Below are 20,321 nucleotides of genomic sequence, written 5' to 3'. Positions count from 1 at the left end.
GAGCATCTGAAGAGGCATGGACATACATAGCGAGGCTACCAGCAGAAGTGGCTACAGGCTCTCTACAAACAAAGAAGTACTGGCAGATAGCACTGTTATTTAAAAACAAATCTTAAATGTACTTGCTCCCTGTGTTAAGACTGCTATTTACAATTATTCAGCGCAGTGGTCATGGGAGCTCAAGTAAATTGCTGTGTTGCTTGACATCACCTTGCATAAGAAGTGCTACTGTTGCATACCCTCAGTTGTTTCATGGCACACAGGTTCAAAATGGCCCATTTCTGTGTTCTTTGTAAAACAAAGGGACAGATGCTATTCCTCTTGTAACAAGGATGATGAACAACAGAGATTGGCTCTTCAGAAAAATTACCTGCTTCACTTGCATCCCTGGCCTTGTAGTGTTTCAGTAACAACATCAGATTTTTGCTCTCTGAGGGCGACTGGCCCAAAGCTTGGTGTAAGAAAGGCCAGATGGTCCTCTAGATGTGACACTTGGTTGGCAAAGGAGATGTAGGATACAGTACTTCTGCTAATGATTTAATGATGTTGTGGACATTCATTATTTTTACGTCTTCTATATCTATTTCCTTTATTTCTATTTTCTTTGTCTATAGTAAAGGTAAAAACATTGGTCCCCATGTCATGGAGGATTCACATGGGGGTCATTTAAAGTCCTTGGGTTTAAAAAATTTTGGTTCTATTTTTGCAATAAGTAAAACAAGCTGGTCCCTTAGGCACTGTGATTCAAAAAGTTAATAACTTTGAAAAGATTTATATTCCTGTTATGATTACAGCAGTAAATCTGGACATTCATTTTCAGGTTTTTAATTTCCTAGCTTAGGTTTCAAAGGCAATGCTACACATTTGTCATACTTTCCTGACGTGGGACCAATCCAAGGTCCTGAAGTTGCAGACACAATGTTCTTTAAACTTTTTTCCTTCCCAGGAGCTTGAAGATCTTCGGGTTCTTCGGGGACATTGGTTTTAAAATAGAGGCAAGGAATTCAGACGACTCAAGTGTACTTCAGAAAAATAAGCGGGTATGGTTATTTCCTTGATTGGCTGAAATGATCGCAGTGGCTGTTGAAGGACTGTAGTTTATCGAAAGGGAGAAAATGGTTGTTCCTACCTCGAAATTCTGTCCATTAAACAGGGCAATAAGTAGAAAAAGTGAGGTAGGAAAAACTGTCAATGGGTGTGAAGAACTGGAGAATTATTGGTGCAGCACTTTATTATCTCCCTTCAGATAGATATGTCTGAAAGAAATACAAGTGGGGTATCCAAGACCTTCAGCACGATGCAGTTACTTTAGAATCTGCCTACAGGCAATAAATTTATAAAATACCAAGGACAACAGTAAAAAATGTCAAAAATGGAATTACGTTAACGATCATTCCCCATAGCGATTTTGACATTACAAATATTATCGTATCTCACAAGTTATGTTTGCTGTAAGAACAACTTTAAATTTCTTCATATATGTTTTCTAACTTTACTCCATCTTCACAGGAAGTCACAGCAGGTGCTGTCAGTGGATTGTGTAGGCAGGTATTGGCCTTGAACTAGCCCTAGGCAACACCGCAACAGAAGTCAGGGACTTACCTGTTCCTGCAAGGAAATCTTACGTTCGCTTTCCGGGGCTAAGCTGCTATGAACTAGCTCTTTCCCTAAAATCTTTTCTACCTTGTAAATATACACTTTTTGGGGAACAGAAACCATGTAGGCAATTATCAAACTCTAATGAAAGGGCTTCCTTTAATTTATATGAAAGGAATATGTATAAATTACATCTGTGCTGAAGCGCTCAGCAGGCAACTACTCTGTACTGGGCAAATTTGTGCTTGATGTAGTTCAGTTGAGCGGAGTTTGGTGACCAGAGCTACACACTGATAAATCTCTCACATAATGATTCTTCTAAACCAATAGTGATGATGTAAGTGGGAACATGTGAATGAGAATACTAAGAATAGGAGTGAGAAACATTATCTTAAAATTAAGGAGATCACCTGTTTTATGAAGGAAAAAAACGTTTCGATATACAGCAGACCTTGTTCCAGGGTAGTTCTCTTGCAGCAGACACTTCATCTCGGATATAAAACATTTGGTTGCATATGTGCACAAACTGAAAATGAAAGAAATATGTTAAACCAACAAATTAAGTTAAAGTTAATGCCCACTCCTTTTAAGTGGAGTGCAATTGTTATTTTATCACTGAATTTTGAAGTTGATAGCTAGAATGTTAAAAAAAGGCTGGATTTGGTTTCAGGAAGTTTACTTTTTGTTTTTAGTTTTTCTATCATCTATAAAGGCAATTCTGTCAGTCTGATGACTATACTTTTTAAAACTAAAATATACAAGAATTAAAGAATTACAAGAATTTGGCCCTGCTTGAGCAGGGGTTTGGTTCAGATGATGTCCAGAGATTCCTTTCAGCCTGTGATTCCTTGATAAAGTTACACATTTCTTCAAGTGATGTAAGCCAACATGTATCCTGACACATCCCTGTTCCCTCTGGACATGAATAAGTAAATAACGGACATTTTAACATAAGAAGGGTATTTGATAGCTACCTGTCATGGGTTGCCAAAAATGTTTCCAGTGAGCTGCCTTTTGAGTGAGGTTTGTCTTTTAACAAAATAAGTTCTGCAGAAAACACCTTCCTCAAAATACCTCAGAAAATATTTAAAAAGAGAGAGTTTGGGGTTGGGAATGTGGTTATCCTGGTGTTTCAACAAGAGGAGTTTTCCCATTCTTCACATTGACAGAACCTGTGACTTTTTCAGTTAATTGCTTTTAATGGAAGATTTTAATGGCTAAACCCCAGTTTCTAATATTTTTTGTTGCTTCGTGGTTTGTTTGTTTGTTTGTTTGTTTTAAATAAAGAGGGCTGCCAGCACCTTCCCTGTAATGCTGCTCCGAGCACGGGTCCGGTAGGCAGAGGCTCTGCTGGGAAGGATGGCTGGATCCTGAGAGCCCCGCTCTGGATGGGAGGGAAATGAGCAAGCAGAGGGAGGCAAGCTGTGAGGAGGAGGATTTTGCTAGAGTGTGGACTTTGTTTTGATTCAATTACGTGCTGATTAACATTAACAAAAATGTAAGATGAATGTCATACCCAGCTAATGGATCGGCTTCCATGCATTAATCAACGAAGAGCAATATTTGTTCTTCTTTTCTTTGAATGACTGCATGGCAAATGCATTTGTTTTAGATTACAGTCTCTGGTTTCCATGGGGATGGTCCTTCTACTTGTTAAAGGTATTATTAAGAATCTTTCACGTTATTTGAATTATTGCTAAGAGCTATTATTTCAAAACTGTCTCAGCTGTTGATGCCTCTGTCAAACACTGTGTCTGGCAGTAAAATCCAAGGAGGGTACAACTTGGAAGAGGAGCAAAAATATTTTTTTGCTGCTTTGAATCAGATTAATGCACTCTGAGAACATTCCATGCTCAGAGAACGTTAATCCTTGCAGATGCAGTGAACATGAAACACTACAAAGGCTTAAAGGACATTGCCTGGGCAGCATGTTGTGTTGGGCCAGTCTTGTATTTACTTTCTCAGTGTACTTCTGTGCAACTTCATGTACTGCGTGGCTGCTTATCTGTGATATTTCTCAATTGGAAAAAAAAATGTAGGGGATGACTGGAAACAATCATCCTTCCAATCTGAATACAGTGGGATTGGTAAACAGTGCATGGAGATTTTATTGAATGTTGATACTTATGATAATATGGGGATAAAACGAAGCCTGATTGACCTTGTTTGGCAGGCTTTGTACATGTGTTTATTTCTAATGTGAAAAGAGCTGTTTCTCATGCAAGGGTTACCTTTAGTATTTCCTATTCCTCTTTTTTTACTTGGAGAAATTTTCAAAGGCACAGACAAGCTGGATACTTGCCTCCTGCTCATTCAGTCTGTGTACTGACAAGGTTGTCAACTAATGTCAGGTGTAGTGAGGGTTTTATTTAGACACAGCTTGTTCTCTCAGAAGACCAAAGATAGGTTTTTCCTTTTCAAATGAAAATCACTTAATCTTTTTCTTTTAGTGGTGGAGTTCTGTGCAACCGGTGTGGGATATGCTTTGTCACATGTGATCGTTTCTAAGTGACACTCATGTCCCAAGCAGCATTGACTTACAGGAAACAGCAAGTTGCCATGTTTTCCAGCTGCTTGTTCACTCTAACTTTCCCTGAATGCCTCCCAGCTAACCAGTACAATTCCATGTAATTTAGGAAGTTTGAATGCAAGCTTATGTAGCCCTAGACCAGTTATCCAGCAGAAACATCCTCAAAACTAAGCCATGGTAGAAAATGACAGCTTTGCCCACCGTGAGGATGTGCAACAGCCCTGTACAGTTGTAAGCCAGGGAGAATACTGGTGTTTGAGTAGTTCCTTTCACGGGTTCAGCAGTGAATGACAAATACATACAGAACAGGAAAGTACCTCTAGACACTACGAAAAGATTCAGAGCGCAATTGCTAATACTTGTTGAATTACCTTGTTGCCTGGAACGTTGTTATCCTCTTCCATGAAAAGGAGTTGCTGGGGAAAGGTGAGGAGCGATGAAATGGGAAATGCATGCAGTTTTGTTCTGAAGCTTCTAAATGTTTAATGCCGTGCAAGGTTTCTGGTGTAATTTTTTCTCTGAGTGGGTGACTTTGAGATGCATGAAGGGAAAGACTTGGTTTGAAGGCATCAGCAGAAAGATCTACCAGTCTATCCTGAAGCTGATCTGGTTCATCAGAGCAGCTTACTGGTGTACAAGTTACCCATAGTTGCAAGTGGAAAAAGAATATTTCCTGAGGGATATTCACTCAATAATTTTCCAGTGTCCCAAGTGGACACTTCTGTCTGATTATCCTTTTTTCCCCTTTGAGGCTCTGACTTTATTTTGTCTGTCTAAAGAGTTCTTCCTCATCTTAGAACCAATATTTTTTTATGCTTTTTTCTTTCCACTTCCATTTAGGATCAGTCAGGACCGGAGCTAATTTCATTTCCTTGTGACTCTGATGTGTAAATTACAATATGACATAATTTGTAGAAGTAATTAACCAGTTGAGAATCTGGAGTCTTGAATGAAACTCCTCTGTAGGACCCTGAAGAATAGCTCAGGAGTTCTCTAACAGCTTCTGAAGTACTAATGAAAATCCCTCTGATTTATTGTATTTTTCCATTCTTCATTTATATTCATTCTAATGGAGGTGAAATTTGCTTTGGAAGTAAGGTTATAAAATCAATGCAGTTCAAGCTAGATGAACACTTTAAAAAAACCAACCAAACAAGAAAAAAAAAACAAAACAAAAAAACCCCAAACCAAAAAAACAGCTTCTCCCCTACTCCAGGGCATTGTAATAATTATAACTATATGAGAAGTGCATCTTTAAGAACTGGTGAGTTAGAGATATTTTTGAATGCAAACGGTTTGATTGACTTGAGTATCTCCTAGCAACTTAGGAAGCTTTGAATACAACTGATTGAATACTGTCTGTGGAATATACTGTCAAGCCCAAAGCACCTGCCAAAACCAGATGATGATACCATTCTTTAAAACACAACAGATAGTAAATGTGTAACTCAATATTTTGTCAGCTACCAAAAAGGAATTTGCGTAAGACACATGACGCATTATGTAGAAAATTAAATTCTAAATGACATTCAAGCTCTGCAGACCTAACTAGTACATCTATGGGGTAGAATTTAAAGTTAATACTGTATGCTTCTATTGAAACAGTGCACTGTTTTGTCAAGGAGCTAAACTTGACTTTGGTATTTCTGGGTACTTGCCACTTGGTATACACATTGGCCATATGAACAAAATATGATCTTGCTGGCATTTCATGGGGGCAACTATAGGAAAACTCTACTTAGCAAGTAAAAGCTTGGGATGTTTTTTATTGGGCAGGGGAAAAATCAAGCCAAAAAATGGTAGTGTCAGCAGAGAGAGGTGTGGGGCACTGCAGATGCTTTTTCATATCTCAATCAGCAGCTTAAGATGATGTTTTCTCTTATTATGTGTATTTGTAGGTACCCTACAAAAACACTAATAAATCTGACTGCCTTATAAATCAATTACACTTCAACTCAAAAGAACTTCTGGTAAGTGCCAACAATATACAGTATCAACAACATGTGGTTTTGATAGAGTAAGAACAACTTGACTTTTCTTGGAGGTAGAAAGCTAAAGTCTCCTTTACATGCTGTCCAGCTGCAGCAGAGTAAAAGTTGTCTCGTCAGGCAGTATTTTTATGCTGGTAGCGATGCTTTGTTTGATCTGGTGATATTGCACGGTATGTCTCCGGGAGAAATAAAATAAAGGAGAATCGGATTTCATTAAGATGATACTGGCCTTTACCATGTAGTTACTGCTGGTGCAAAACAACTAGCAGACACGTGAGCTATGCACTGAGAACAGCTGCGTAATTTGGCCAATGCTGGGAATTTTACTAACTCACTAGTACCTGTCATTCAGGACAATTTTTGTGTAGTGCACAGTGAACTGGATAACGAAAAATTATTGCAGTATTTCTTCAGTATGAAAATTTGAACATAGTTTAATCAGTCTCATGCACTGAGCTATTATATTTTATTTTTGTCTTGGATTTGCTGTCCGGTAAGATGATTGAATGACTCTCTATTGCTTAGTGTCGTACGGAAAGAGAGGTATTTAATAATCTACATTAGAATTGATTAGCTAGGGGATAGTATGATCAAGAGATACGGGCTCTAGCACTAGAGATTTTTCTCCATTAAAACCATTGTGAAGAATTACTAGGGGGAGTTGTATAAAGTATGTTTGCTTTCATTTTTTTGTCAGATCATTTCATAACAGGGTGAATGCTTTCTGAAAATAACTCTGATGTTTTCTATGTTTACAAGGAAGGCTTGTGAAACCCTTCAGAAAACTTTGTGTGTTTTTGTGCTGTTTTTATGATGTTTGTGTGACAAACACTTAGCTGACACATTAGGCACCTTTCAGTGTGAATTGGACAGCTTACTTAGAAATCTATGATCTGCATGTATCTTTAAAAATGTGTGCTTCTAACTTGTTCTGGTCACCTTGCACATTCATCTGCTGCCTTCCAGTTTGAAAGTTTGTATTTCCTGTTGCTGCTGGTGAGTCTTCAGCTGGACTGTCTGAAGATGGCACTGAAATGTTCCAAGCATTAGGTGCTGGAGCCTGAGCCTAAATGGTGTCCGTGCAGGCAGGGGTGGAAAGCCAGGACCAGGTTACCTGGTGTAGAATGTGTGCGCCCCGCTCAGCTGTGCTAGCAGAGGTCCTTCTGCCTCCTTACCTCTGCACTAGTACATCTCCATCTGCTTGGGGACCACAGAAAGTGTCTGCCACAGTGTTTGATCAGCCTAAGAGTTTGCTGCCTGTTGGGTGTCACCCGCCTGGGAGGGTAAAGCCAGTGCCAAGAGGACAGGGAGCAGGGAAGCCTGACCTGTCTGCTCCTCAGTGCCCTCTCCCTCCTTCAGATCATTCCCCTCTGCCCATATAGACACAGGGGAAAGGGACTTCTCAGCCTGAGCAGACCAAGGCAGACCAAGAAAGCTATTGCTGAGACAATGTGTGGTGTAGTTCCATGTACGTCGGGTCCGTGGAGCTTAGTGCCCTCCAGGCAGTTTGCAGCAAGTGGTTAAGTACAGACGTCTAAGTACAGCCGTGGTGGGCTGACCTGTCTTTGGGAGGCTTTTGTGCGCGTAAAATGTACTTTTGGCAAGTAAGCATTTCTGTGGTCATGTAGTGTGTGTCTGCATTTCTTTCACCTATGGCGTTATCTTTAACTTGTATTAATTGGAAGTGGCAAAAGCTTTGAGAATTTTAGGTGGCTTATGACATTCAAGGTAAGACTTCAATATTAAATTCATCTTCATTTTTGCACATTTCTATTAAGCCTTATTTTTCCTGGTAGTACTCTTTTTTTTTTATTATTTATTAAAAAAATAGCACACATCTTGCTAAAGACAGGTTTTAAAAGGAGAGATAAAATCCTATATTCTGAGAGTGAGTTTTCTGGCTTCTTGGTATGCATTAGAAGGGGCCCAGAGCTGCATGCAATGATTGCTTCATTGACTCTTGCGCTCTTGCTGTGTTAGTTAGAAATATAGGGAAATCTGCGATGGAAAATTTGTTTCTATGATATGATATTTCTGTCTGAGAACTGGACAGAATAAAATACAATGATAAGGGAAAATATTGTATTAGCTAATGCTGGTTTCTCTCTGTACTTCTGCTTCACTGCCATGCATTCACCCTATTTGAAACAAATGTATAGGGCTTGAATATCCGAAACAGTGGGTTGCATTCTGTGTGTACTTTTGTGAAGCTATGTAAGTTATGTGCCTTGAGTCTTTTTTTTTTTTTTTTGCCTGACCCTTTGTTTAATTACATGTTATTATGTATATCTAGAATCATTTGGGGGGAAATAAGAAAGAAAAAAGACAAGTTTCTTCTGGATGTGGCTTCACACAGGCCTGTCTGTGCAGTTGAAATGGCCAGTAGAAAGAAAAGCAAACTGCTGTAATCCACTTCCACACAGAGACAAGCAGATTAAACCCATATATTTGTATTTTAATTACATTTATACTTACTTACAGTGTACTTTTATCTTTAAAAATAATTATGCACTAGTTATTAAAATATGAGCACTTTAGGAATTTTCTATATTTGAATACTCGGGATGGTTAATTTAATGCAGGAGTCAAGATAAGCATCTAAAAACATGGTTTGGCTATCCTACTTAGGCATTTGCCTCTGAAATCCCCTCATTCATTCATTACCAGAAGCTGGGAGGAGATAGCTGGGGCGTAATTGTTTTCAGTCATCTGATTGATAAAGCTACTGGCCATTACAGACTTTTTAGTTTGAGCAGTGTGTTGATTCAGATCAGTAACTCCTGGCAGACTCCAAACAAGTATTCTTATCTGCAGTACCAGGGAACATTAAAATCTGTTAAAATTGTTGTTGTTGGGTTTTAGGGGTGTTTTTCTGTTTCTTTGGGTTTGGTTTGGTTTGGTTTTGTTGTTTATTTTTTTTCTTTTCTTTGTTTATCCTTCCTGTCTCTACTTGCAGGTAACATCATGGTGCTGTGGTCAACTTGCAGAACATCGGTACTTAAATCTGTAACAAACCGATTCATTAAGAATTTGGCCTGCTCGGGGATCTGTGCCAGCCTAGTCTGTGTGCCTTTTGACATTGCTCTTAGTGCCAGTCCGCACTGCTGCTGGTGGATCTATACAATGCTTTTCTGCAGAATTGCCAAGTTTCTGCACAAAGTCTTCTGCTCAGTGACCATCCTTAGTTTTCCAGCCATTGCCCTCGACAGGTAAGAGAGCAAACTTGCCAGGATCCTTGATCTTTCTATCTTCTTTCTCCCTTTGAAACCCTTTTCTTCCTTTTGTATTGTTCTCACTCTTGTTCTGGTGGTTTGCTCACAGCGTACAGCTTCTTTCTAGAATGTATTGGGATAAATATTCTTCTCTGTAACATTGAAAACCTTTACTTTTCAGTTTACTCTGATATCTCTGGGTATAAAGGACTTTGAGTCTATAGATTTGTCTTCAGAGAAGTTTTTATCCTTTCTTTCTTCCTGTTAATGATTCTTGGAACTTGAAAGCAGACAATTTCAGACTATAGATAAGGTGCACATTTTTAACTGTGGAAGCTGAAAGCCATTGCCTGTTAGAAGAATTTACCAATGCCTTAGGCAGATTGTCCATCAATTTCAAATTTAAAATGCAGATTTGTTTAAAAAAAACAACAACCAAACAATATGAATACAACCCAAATTCATTCAGAGAGGTTTTTGTATGTAGAAGATCAGTCTAAAACAGAAGTGGCCCTTTGGACTGTCTAAGTTTTTGGATTCCATTCATTTTGCTCATTATTATTACCAGCAGTCACTGATCCCACCTACATGCACAGCTCTGTCATCTTGACAGTGACTTCAAGTTAGATATTTTTAAGGAAGGGTAGATACTGATTTAATACAGTTTACATTACTAAAACAGGGAATTTATACATGTTAGATAAAATTATTGTTAGTCTGTTATTATATCTCACCACAAATTACGTTAGCTGTACAAAACCAAACTGTATACCTAATGAAGTGATATGTCTCTTACTTAAATGCTAATGTCTTGATAAATGCAATATCACTATCTGTAATGCACACCAGTGTTGCCAGTGGAACAGCTGTCATCTGCTGTTCACCGGTAAAACTTTCGATCTTCCTCACAAAAAGCACAAACTATTACTGCTCATAATGGTAAGTGTAAAAGGACAGGTCTCCCATGAAAATTCAGTGAGCTTCAAAGTCCACAGTAGTAAGCAAACAATGAATTAGTGCCTGAAATATTTGAAGTGCACGTCAGAAATGCACTTTTTTGTTTAGTGCACACAGAATGTCAGTGTTTGACTGCTCTTTTCCTCAGGGCCTTGCCAACCAGAACTTGTGCAGAACAAAACCCCATTGTACTTCTAGTAGATGGGTACATGTAATTTGTGACCAGCAGCTTTTTCCAAATATCCAGAGAAAAAAAATCTACCATAAAGCAGCTTTTCAAATTAACTATGAGTCTTGCCTTTCAATGTGACATATCTATGCCTCCATCATGTTTTCTGGAATTTTGTGCCATGTGCAATATACTGTCCAGTTTACAAGTAATTAAATGATGAAATCTCCAAATAATGTTTATACAAATCAGCCAAAGTGATGTAGTCACAATTATTAAAAGAGTTGTTCACCACCAATAACCTGATCCTGAAGTTTGAATATTCAGGTTTTTTCTACAGGCAGACCTGCAAAGGTGTAGACCTTTGGGTTTTTTTTTCTCTCATAAGCAGGTAGTCAGTTGTCAACCCAGTTAGGGATTTGGAGCATTATGCTCAGACAGATCCTGAGAGGCTTCTCATAAGCACTGTGCTCATTATAGACTTCGCCCTTGGCATTGTATCAATTGTAATTTTTATTTTTTTTTTTTGACAGGTACTACTCTGTTTTATACCCTCTGGAAAGAAAAATATCTGATGCAAAATCCCGAGACCTGGTTATCTATATCTGGGCCCATGCAATAGTGGCCAGCATTCCAGTATTTGCTGTAACCAATGTGTCTGATATTTATGCCATGTCCACCTGTTCTGAATCTTGGAGTTACTCCCTTGGCCACCTGATATATGTCATCATCTATAACATCACCACTGTGATTGTACCAGTGGCTGTAGTGTTTCTTTTTATGATTCTTATTCGCAGGGCACTGAGTGCCAGCCAGAAGAAAAAAGTCATCATAGCTGCCTTAAGGACCCCTCAGAATACAATTTCTATCCCTTATGCCTCCCAGCGAGAAGCCGAGCTTCATGCCATGCTGCTTTCCATGGTTATGATATTTATTTTCTGCAGTGTTCCCTATGTGACCTTGGTGATTTACCGCACCATACTCAATATTTCAGATATTTCGGTCTTCTTGCTCCTCACTGCCATTTGGTTGCCCAAGGTCTCTTTGCTGGCTAATCCTTTGTTATTTCTAACTGTTAACAAATCGGTACGGAAGTGCTTAGTGGGGACAATAGTACAGCTGCACCGAAGGTATAGCAGGAGAAACATTGTCAGCTCAGGTGGTGTTGCAGATGCTAATTTGGAGCCCAGTGTCCGTTCGGGGAGCCAGCTTCTGGAGATGTTTCATATCGGGCAACAACAAATCTTCAAGCCAATGGAAGATGAGGAGAATGAGACCAAGTCCATTGGGTCTGGTGACTTTCAACAGAAAGACATTCCTACCACCAGTTTAGAGGTAGGAGAGACTTTGGTTCACAAATTTATACCACCGACAATTGCAGACTCTGCAGCTCAGGTGGCGCCAGCCGTGCCCACAGAAGCTGATACGGTAAATGACAAGTATTCCATGCAGTTTGGTTTTGGACCCTTCGAGCTGCCTCCACAGTGGCTGTCAGAAAACCGAAACAGTAAGAAGCGGCTCCTGCCTCCTTTGGGGAATACCCCTGAAGAGCTAATCCAGACGAAACAGCCTAAGTGTAAGGCAGAAAGAAAAATCAGCAGAAACAATAAAGTCAGTATTTTTCCCAAGGTGGATTCTTAGGAAGAGCAGGAGCTTTAAGTGACAGAGGAAGGTCACCTTCTATCATATGTGTGATCCCATGGATCTTTGTTATGCTGAAATTTGTTACAGGCTGATTTTTTTGTGCCAAATATAATTTAAACAAACAAACAAAAGGGAAGCATATATACAAGTGTTTCTTATTAATATGTTTTCATGAAAATAATATATCAAAAGATGATGATTCTTAGTTTTATCTGTGAAATCCCTACAATGATACTTGCCTGATTAACTTTCAAAAGGTACATATGGCTTTGTGAACACTTTGCATGGCTGAAGTATGGAAATATGGCAGTCGGTTTGCTGGGAAACCTCATGTGGTATTAAAATGGCTGGGTATCAAAGTATCTTAATAGGAAAGGCTGTAGGGAGCAGAGGAGAGATGTAAAATTTGGGAAGTCCTAACCTCCTGTAAATAGACACAGCAAGGTTCTGCACATTTCATTAATGAAATAAGATGGACTATTAAGAACATCTATTTTCTGCTAAGCCCATTTCTTAAATCAGTGTTAGAAATAAAACTTGCTGGACTTCTTGCACAAATTAGTTACCAAGTATCTGCCAAATATCTAAACTTTTTTAAAACCTAAGCCACTATTTTTTTGGCTTAAAGCTTCAGCAAAACCCCAATTATCATGTGTGTCAAACCTGAGAAAGACCCTTTTAAAAAAACCAAACATGTATTCTTGTAGTTTTAAGTAAAAAACGGATTAGAGGCCATGCAGGACCAATCCTGACTCCAGTAAACGAGTATGTATGTGCCAAGGGCATAAACAGAACACTTTGATCCTGTGATAAAGGGCATATACAAATGTCCCAACAGTGTAATGTATGTATTGTGTAAGTAACCAAGGGGTCAACCTTAAAGTAAACTCATCCGCTGGTGCACTCTGATGTTTTCTAATGGGAAAGCTAGCAAATGAAAGAAATGGGCCAGAGTGTTGGTAGCCTTCTACTGAACAGCTGAGTGAGGAAGCTGATAACAGACCACAAAAGGCAAAGCTTATTAATGCAGTTGCTCAGTGTTGTCAGAGTTAGGGAGGTTTTCCGTCTGCCTTCACCAGATATAGATACCAACCATCCTCCTCCACTCGTCTCACAAAGTAGACCACCCAGTGTAGGAACATGAGACTTTCAAATCTGGTGCCTAATTCCTGAGTGAATGAGAGTCATGCCATCCCTGGTATCAGCACGCCAGCCTTTCTGTGAGAGTTCAGGCACTGTACTGCAGCTTGTCCCCCTGCATCATCACAGACGTATTGTCTCGTTTATACTGACTGTGAATTTTAAAGTATATCAGTCTGTTAGATGACCTGAAAACTGTTGTAACCCTGACATTTTAATCCTTGTTCAGTTGCAAGTAGTCTTTCCTTCTTCCTTATCTGCATTCACTGTTGTCTCTGTGCGTAGTTTCTTAAAAGCACAATCTGGTAACATCTGTGTTCTCCTTGTGGTTCTCCTGTACTTCAGCCCTTTGGTGCATGCTGAACCTTTATCTGTAGTTACTGCCTGTTTATGAAAGTAGTTTTCTTTAAAGCGTACTTTTAAAAGGACAAGGTGAAGAATCTTGCCAAGTTCACAGTAACTTACTAAATCGAACGAGTTAATGTTAAAAGTGAGAAAAAATTCTGCTGAAGCAGGATTTGGAGATATTCCTGCTCTTCCTTTGACATGTTTGAAGAAAGTCAGCAGCTTCTGATGGCTCCAAGGTGGTGGATTTCTACAAGGCATTAAAAGCAAATGTTTTAATAAAAATGTATTTAAAAAAGGTTTATAAATGACTGTGTAAATGATGTTTTTCTCAATTTCCTCTTTATTTTTAGCGCTTTTCACTTCTTTCTAGTTCAAGAACTTCTCAGCTTGGGAGTGAGGAGCAGTCTTCAATGGGTCCAGATGGGTGGTGGGAACCCCAGCTGCCCTACTGCTTAGATACAGAGATGAGAAGGCAGACATAGCCTCCCTGAAATCAGACAGAAGAAATAGTCCAGGAAAAGGTGTTCCTTCTGTGGCAAAGGTAGAGAAATATCATAGCAGACATATTTTTTTAAATGCTGATAAAAAGTAATTTAATGGGTGTTTGTTTATCCAAAGCTAGTGAAAGAACAGATGCCATTCAAAAAATCCTGAAAACCTCAAAAGCAAAGAAGGAGTTATAGTTTCCTTATGAATTTTGGTTAAATTTAATATTTATGGCCCATTTACATATAGATACTGGTCAAAGTCTCTGTGATCAAGGAATGTGGATAAATGGTTACTCAGATCTGAACTCCTCTGAGGAAAGCAAACTTAGGCTTAGTTTTGTCCTTTTCAACTCTCACATTGAATGAAATGACAATGATAAATTGAAAGAGCCAAATTGCATAGAATTCAGTTTATCTGGAAAGCAAGGGGTCTGTGGTTGATTTTTGAGTGTTGAAACAAAAATACCTTTTTCTTTCAAAGAGGACACATGTAAAAACTTGCTTGTATTTTTCTTAGCAAATTGTATCTGAAGACATTGAAACCTTTCACCAAGAAATTAACTAAGGTGGTTTTCCATACCTGAAGAATTATTTAGGAATGTTTTATTTTAGTCCCCCTTAGTGTGAATGTTTAAGGGAAGTGGAAAAAAATACACAAAAGCACATCTTTGCATAGAAAAAACAATCTGTGTAAAATTCATAATACAGCCTCTGTGCTAGAATTGTCACCAGAAAACAGTAATTCATGAGATTCTTTATGCAAGATGGAATATTAGACTTGTAGAGTTTGATTTTTAACTTCATCTAAGACAGTGGAAACTTTGACTTGTTACTGCTTGTTGTTCAGCTGATTTGCACTGGGCAAAATGTTCTCCAGCATCCAATATGAAAAAAAAAAATCAAGACTTGTTTTCTTCTTTATCATCACATTAGAGATATGAAAAAGTGTGTGGTTTTGGTTATGATGGTTGTTTTTAACCACCAGAGGTGTTGGTAAGATAATTTTTTCTCTCCAGATTTTTAATGAAAGAAAGTGAAGTACAAAGCAAAGCTGTGGGAATTGAAGAAGTGAAAGCCTGGGGTAATTTGGCTAAATTTAAAGGCTAAATCTTACTACACTGGAGAATAAACTTGGAGGAAGGAAAGTTAAAACTCATTATTCTAGCACTTAGGGGAGAAAAATAGAAAATGGAACTGCTACTAAACAAAGGAAGAAATCCTTTTAAAAAGATGAAAAGACTGTGGGGACAATGTCAATTTACTGTTCCTAGATATCCTCAAGAAATATTGTTAAATTCAAACAAACGTCATGTAAAAATTAAAAAATCAAACGCCCATATAGTCTTTCAGCACCAAATAATGCTGTATTGGTTGGCTACTTGTCAACAATGTATTTTGCACAATGGGATAAACTTCCAGAGAAAAGCAGTTGTTCTCTAGAAACTCCGCAAGTATTCTACTCTGTAACAGATCTATTTGTTATTAATCTGCAGTAATTCAATTAATGCATTTGTTCTGGTTTTAAAAATACACCTATAGATAATGTTTTGCAGAAAAGGCTGGCTGGATTTCTGTAGGGCATTTTTTTGTCTATTCTGCTCGCTGTTTCCTGGGAAAATATTCCTCTATCAGTGGGCTGTATCTTGAAGAATGGAGAGGAAAGTCAGGCTGTGGTTCCAGATCAGTAGGACTGGGACTTGGCAGATGGCTCTAGCTAAACAGGAGCTGCCCCATAAGCTGCTGTGTAGGTAACCAGCTCTGGAGGCGATTACCTGTCCCACAGAACTCAGGTAGTTCCTCTCATTCGTGTCACCTGACCTTGCACTGCATAATTTGATAAAGAATGTAAACATAAAAAAAGCAAAATCACTGCTTTCTAATTTTGTTTGATGTAAGTTACTGTGTAATTGTGCTTTACGTAGGAGTAGTATGAGATAATGAGTTTAGTGGTTTTTTTCTTTTTTTTTTTTGGCCATAAAGGACTCACCCTCCCCCCCAAAAAAAAAGATATGGTTGAAGTCACTGCTTTCAAACTTAGAAGATTCTTACCTCTTCAAAAGACTGCTTCTTATTTTAGTTGAAGTGACTTTCTCTGTGCCAAAGTAGGGATATTAGCAGGATTTCTAAACAAATTGATAATGATGTCTTTATCAAACTTGGAGCACAAAGTTAGTGACTGCAATCTGCAGTAATTTGTAATTCAAGGACAGTTTAGGAAACCAAATGAAAACACATCTTGTAGAAAACTGCAGAACTCCAGATGCAGATGCTTGCACTCGTGAGCAAGTTGATTCCTCCCCTCCCCTGGAGGACGCAAAAGGTGGGAACAGCAGGAACCAGCCCAAGGTGATCTTTGTTCCAGGTCTGTTTTCAAGCTGCTAAACCAGACGAAGGTGGTGAAGAGTATGCACAGCCTGATTTTTCTAATTGCTTTCTTCAGGGACAGCAGTACAGGAGTGGGATGCAGAAGCATTCTTCATCTCAGTGTGTGCATAGGAGCCGTTCTCTTGTTTCTTCTCAGTGAGGAGAAAGTGGACTATTTTTTAAAGAAAGCATAAGAAATATCAAATCGGATCCAATACCTTTGGTAACTCAAACCAGGGTTTCTTTACACAGCTGCTGTTCTGCATCCTGAGGTTCCTTATGGCTAAATATAATTCACTGAGATGGCGATTTACTCTGAAAACCCCTTTGTGCACAGTACTTACCTAAGCAGTATTCTTTTTTCTTGGCCTCCATTTTCTGTAAAACTAAACCGTCTACTTTTTGCCGGGATCATATCCTAAGCCATGGAAGAAGGTCCTTAGACACTTGTAGGATCTTATTGTTCTGGTCCCCTTGCACCTGTCGGGTTGCAAACTCCAACACACTGCGCCCCACGGCACTGAAACGTCTCAGCACAACACAACCCATTTTGAGCTCCTGCTTCCCAAACTGCTCTTTGCCAGTAGCAGAAGGTGTGGCCGCATGGAAGACAGTCTGGTCAAGGCAGGACCTTTCCCAATAAGAGCCAAAGAATGAAAACCTGGCTTTACTAAACACAATGGAAGTTTTACCACCGACTCTGGACTTAGCCTTTTAGTTTAGCCTTTCCTCCTCGGCTGACAGGTTCCCATGCTGTATCACTGTTGCTGATGGAGCACACTGCAGAACTCCACTCATCCTCACTGAGGGCTTCTGGAAAAGTTGGAATATGGCCAAAAATTCCTGGCTTTTTGCCCTCGACTTGGCACACATCGATCAAAAGGCATGCATACATAATCTCTTTGTCCTTTGCAAGAAAAGTGTCTGTTTATTCCCCTAATATTTAAGGGAATTAAGATAAGGAAAATTGACTGTGCTTCTCTTGATCAGTGTACTGGGACTGTTGCAGTCTACCTTAAAAATACTGCCTGTGGTAAAGAAAAGCTACTTCAGGTGAGTACACAAAAGAATATTGAAAATATCAAAGACTAATAGCTAATAAGCATTTGCCCTCCAACTTGTGTGAGACAATGAAAGTGTTTTGGCTACCTATTTGTGTATTAAAATGCTGTTCAGCAGAGGAGTATGAATATGTAGGAGTAGTAATGGAAGAAGTTTTCCTGTATTTTCCCCCTCACTTGCGTTTCTTCTTGATTGGGTTGGGGAGAAAAGGATAAATGAATTCTGTTACTATGGTGACCGTGTTCTCAGGATCAAGACAGCCTTTCTAAATGTATCTTCATCATGTTGTAACCCATCTTTTAGGATGAAAAGCACACCTTGGAGTGCTTTTCTTGCTATGCCCTTTCTAGTCGCAAGTTTTCTCCAATGCAGCGCTTTTTTTTTTTCTTTATTCTCATCATACTTAATTCAATTAAGTATCTAATTTATCATGGAAGAAAACTTACCTATTCCCAAAAAGGCAAAAAAAAGGAAAAAGGAAGTCACAACCTTTTTTCTGCTTTTCTAGTTCATACTTCATTGTAAATACACCTGCCACCTGTACCAATATTTGAGATTCTCTAATATTTAATGAAGTTTAGAAAGTTCAGTCCTCTTATTGGACATGAAGACTCTTATGGCCCGATTTGCAGGATTTGGGATGAACTCTGAACCTCTTCTTTTCCTCTCTGGGTCTTGTAGGACACGTAACACTCACAGACAACTGTGATTTGAGATATCCCTGCTGAGCCACTATTATTAACTCTCAGGTGTGACGGCCTTATTGATAACCTTCACAGATTCTATGTGGACAAGCAGCAGTAAGGAGCCTATTCCTGCACCACTTTCAAAGGAATTTTATGTCTGTTAACAAATGCGGAACTGGACACTCTCACATGCTCTTCTGCGGTTGTAGGCAGCCTGTAGTGTGGGAAGCTGATAGTCGGAATCTGTCAGCTGTTAAGCACATACACCCTACTGAAGAAATAAATAAATATTGGGGTAGTTATACCTACCCGCTTTCCATACCTCATTATTCATAGTTAATATAATTCCTAATGTAACAAAAAGCAGATTTTAGTTTAGCTAGCTCTGAACTGGATTCTCCATTCTCCTGCTTTCTCATTGTCATTACTGGGCTTAAATACTCAACTTGTGGATGTAAACATTCAATCTTATGTGGGTTTTTTTTATGAAAGCACCACACATTACAAACACCACTATGGTATTGCATTAACAATCGCAGGATTAACGTTAAAATGTTCATATATCCCCCTATGAGGATAGGCCAAGAGAGTTGGGGTTTTTCAGCCTGGAGAAGGCTCCAGGGGAGACCTTAAAGCGGCCCTCCAGAAAGCTGGGGAGAGACTCTTTATCAGAGAGTGTAGTGATAGGACAAGGGGTAACAGTTCTAAACTGAAAGAGGGGAGATTTAAATTAAGTATCAGGAAGAAATTCGTTACTGTGGGGGAGGTGAGACACTGGCACAGGTTGCCCAGAGAAGTTGCTGATGCCGCATCCCTGGAAGTGTTCAAGGCCAGGCTGGATGGGGCTTTGAGCAGCCTGGTCTAGCGGGAGTCTAGTTCCTCTAGTCTTTCTAGTCCCTTCCAACCTAAACCATTTGATGACTCTATAAAATACAGGTGGTTCACTAGTGTATATTCTATACTTGTCTTTAGCTCTTGACTGTAAACCACATTGCATCCTTACTGCACTAAGTAACAGGAAAAAATTGTTCTTCTCTTGCCGTCACTTGCAGGAATATTGACAGTAAAATGCCATTTCCTATAAGCATCAGTAAAAACTCTACTGTTGGGGGCATGTATTTGCTATCTGCAAAGTAAGATTTTGGTAGAAAAAATTGTCAACCACAACCTTACTTTGAACGAGATGCAGTTTGTTTCTTCAAACTGTTTCTTGTAAATTTTTGCCACTGTAAATTTTGCTAATGTAAACCTGATTTTAACATATATGGGTATCAAAGGCATATGTAGGGGACAGTAACTGTCTCGTTTTTACAAGTTAATCAGAAAACAAGAATCACTTGTCACATCATATTTAAATATAAAAAAGAAATAAAAAGAGATGGGATTAGGAAGCTGGTTACAATCCCCTTATTAATTAAAATTTATCATTAACAGTGGATATTCAGGTAAAAAACGGTGACTACAGTATTAGTTTTAAGGAGTTTATTTAAAAGTCATTCAACCATCCTTCTTTACAAGTAAACATGACAATTTATGCAGGAAACTGGACAGACTACCAAAAGAAACAACTCACAGCATAGGCGTATTATTTAAAAGGCCGGACAGGGTAACTTTTTCCTGCTGAACACTTCAAAAATTCTTCTTTTGCTGACGTGGGAAGGGCAAGGAGAATTATGGCATCGTGGGAATGGTTGCAGCACCCGCCTGCGACACCCTGCCCGACAGGTCCCAACGGGTCCCGGCCGCCCCGAGCCCCGCTCGCCCGTCCCGAGCCCCGCTCGCCCGTCCCGGCTCAGAGCCGCTCGGCACGGGGCCGGGGCGGGTGGACCGGGGGACCCGCCGCCGCCGCCACCCTGCCTCCCGGTAACAGTCTCAGCCGGGCTCGGACGCCGACTCCCCCGCGCCGGCCCCGCCACGCAGACACGGACACTCCAGCACCGGCGCCGCCATCCCGCCGCGCCAGCAACGGGCCCGGCACAGCCCAACTGTCTGCGGGGGGGAGGGAAGAGAAGGACGCTCTCCGTACAGCATTTCTCTCGGTCAGGACGGAGAAGACAGGCTTCCATGGGGTTATCCGGTAGTCCGGACTTCGTGAGCAAGTGACAGCTCTATTACACGTGCGTTCCTGGGAAAG

General features: G+C 39.6%; 1 protein-coding gene across 1 annotated transcript in view; it reads left to right on the top strand.

Annotated features, from left to right (window-relative positions):
- The window catches only part of GPR176 (G protein-coupled receptor 176), a 44,358-nt gene extending 30,510 nt beyond the window's left edge, over positions 1 to 13,848 (top strand). Inside the window, exons 2-3 of the mRNA XM_063334020.1 lie at positions 9,074 to 9,326; positions 10,989 to 13,848. Of these exons, the coding sequence (XP_063190090.1) occupies positions 9,074 to 9,326; positions 10,989 to 12,096 (1,361 nt within the window). The 3' untranslated portion in view covers positions 12,097 to 13,848. The remainder of the gene's footprint in view (positions 1 to 9,073; positions 9,327 to 10,988) is intronic.
- The last annotated feature ends 6,473 nt before the right edge of the window (positions 13,849 to 20,321 follow it).

Source organism: Chroicocephalus ridibundus, chromosome 4 (genome assembly GCF_963924245.1).
Source record: "Chroicocephalus ridibundus chromosome 4, bChrRid1.1, whole genome shotgun sequence".
NCBI classification, from domain to species: Eukaryota; Metazoa; Chordata; class Aves; order Charadriiformes; family Laridae; genus Chroicocephalus; species Chroicocephalus ridibundus.
This window is presented reverse-complemented; position numbering and strand designations above follow the sequence as displayed.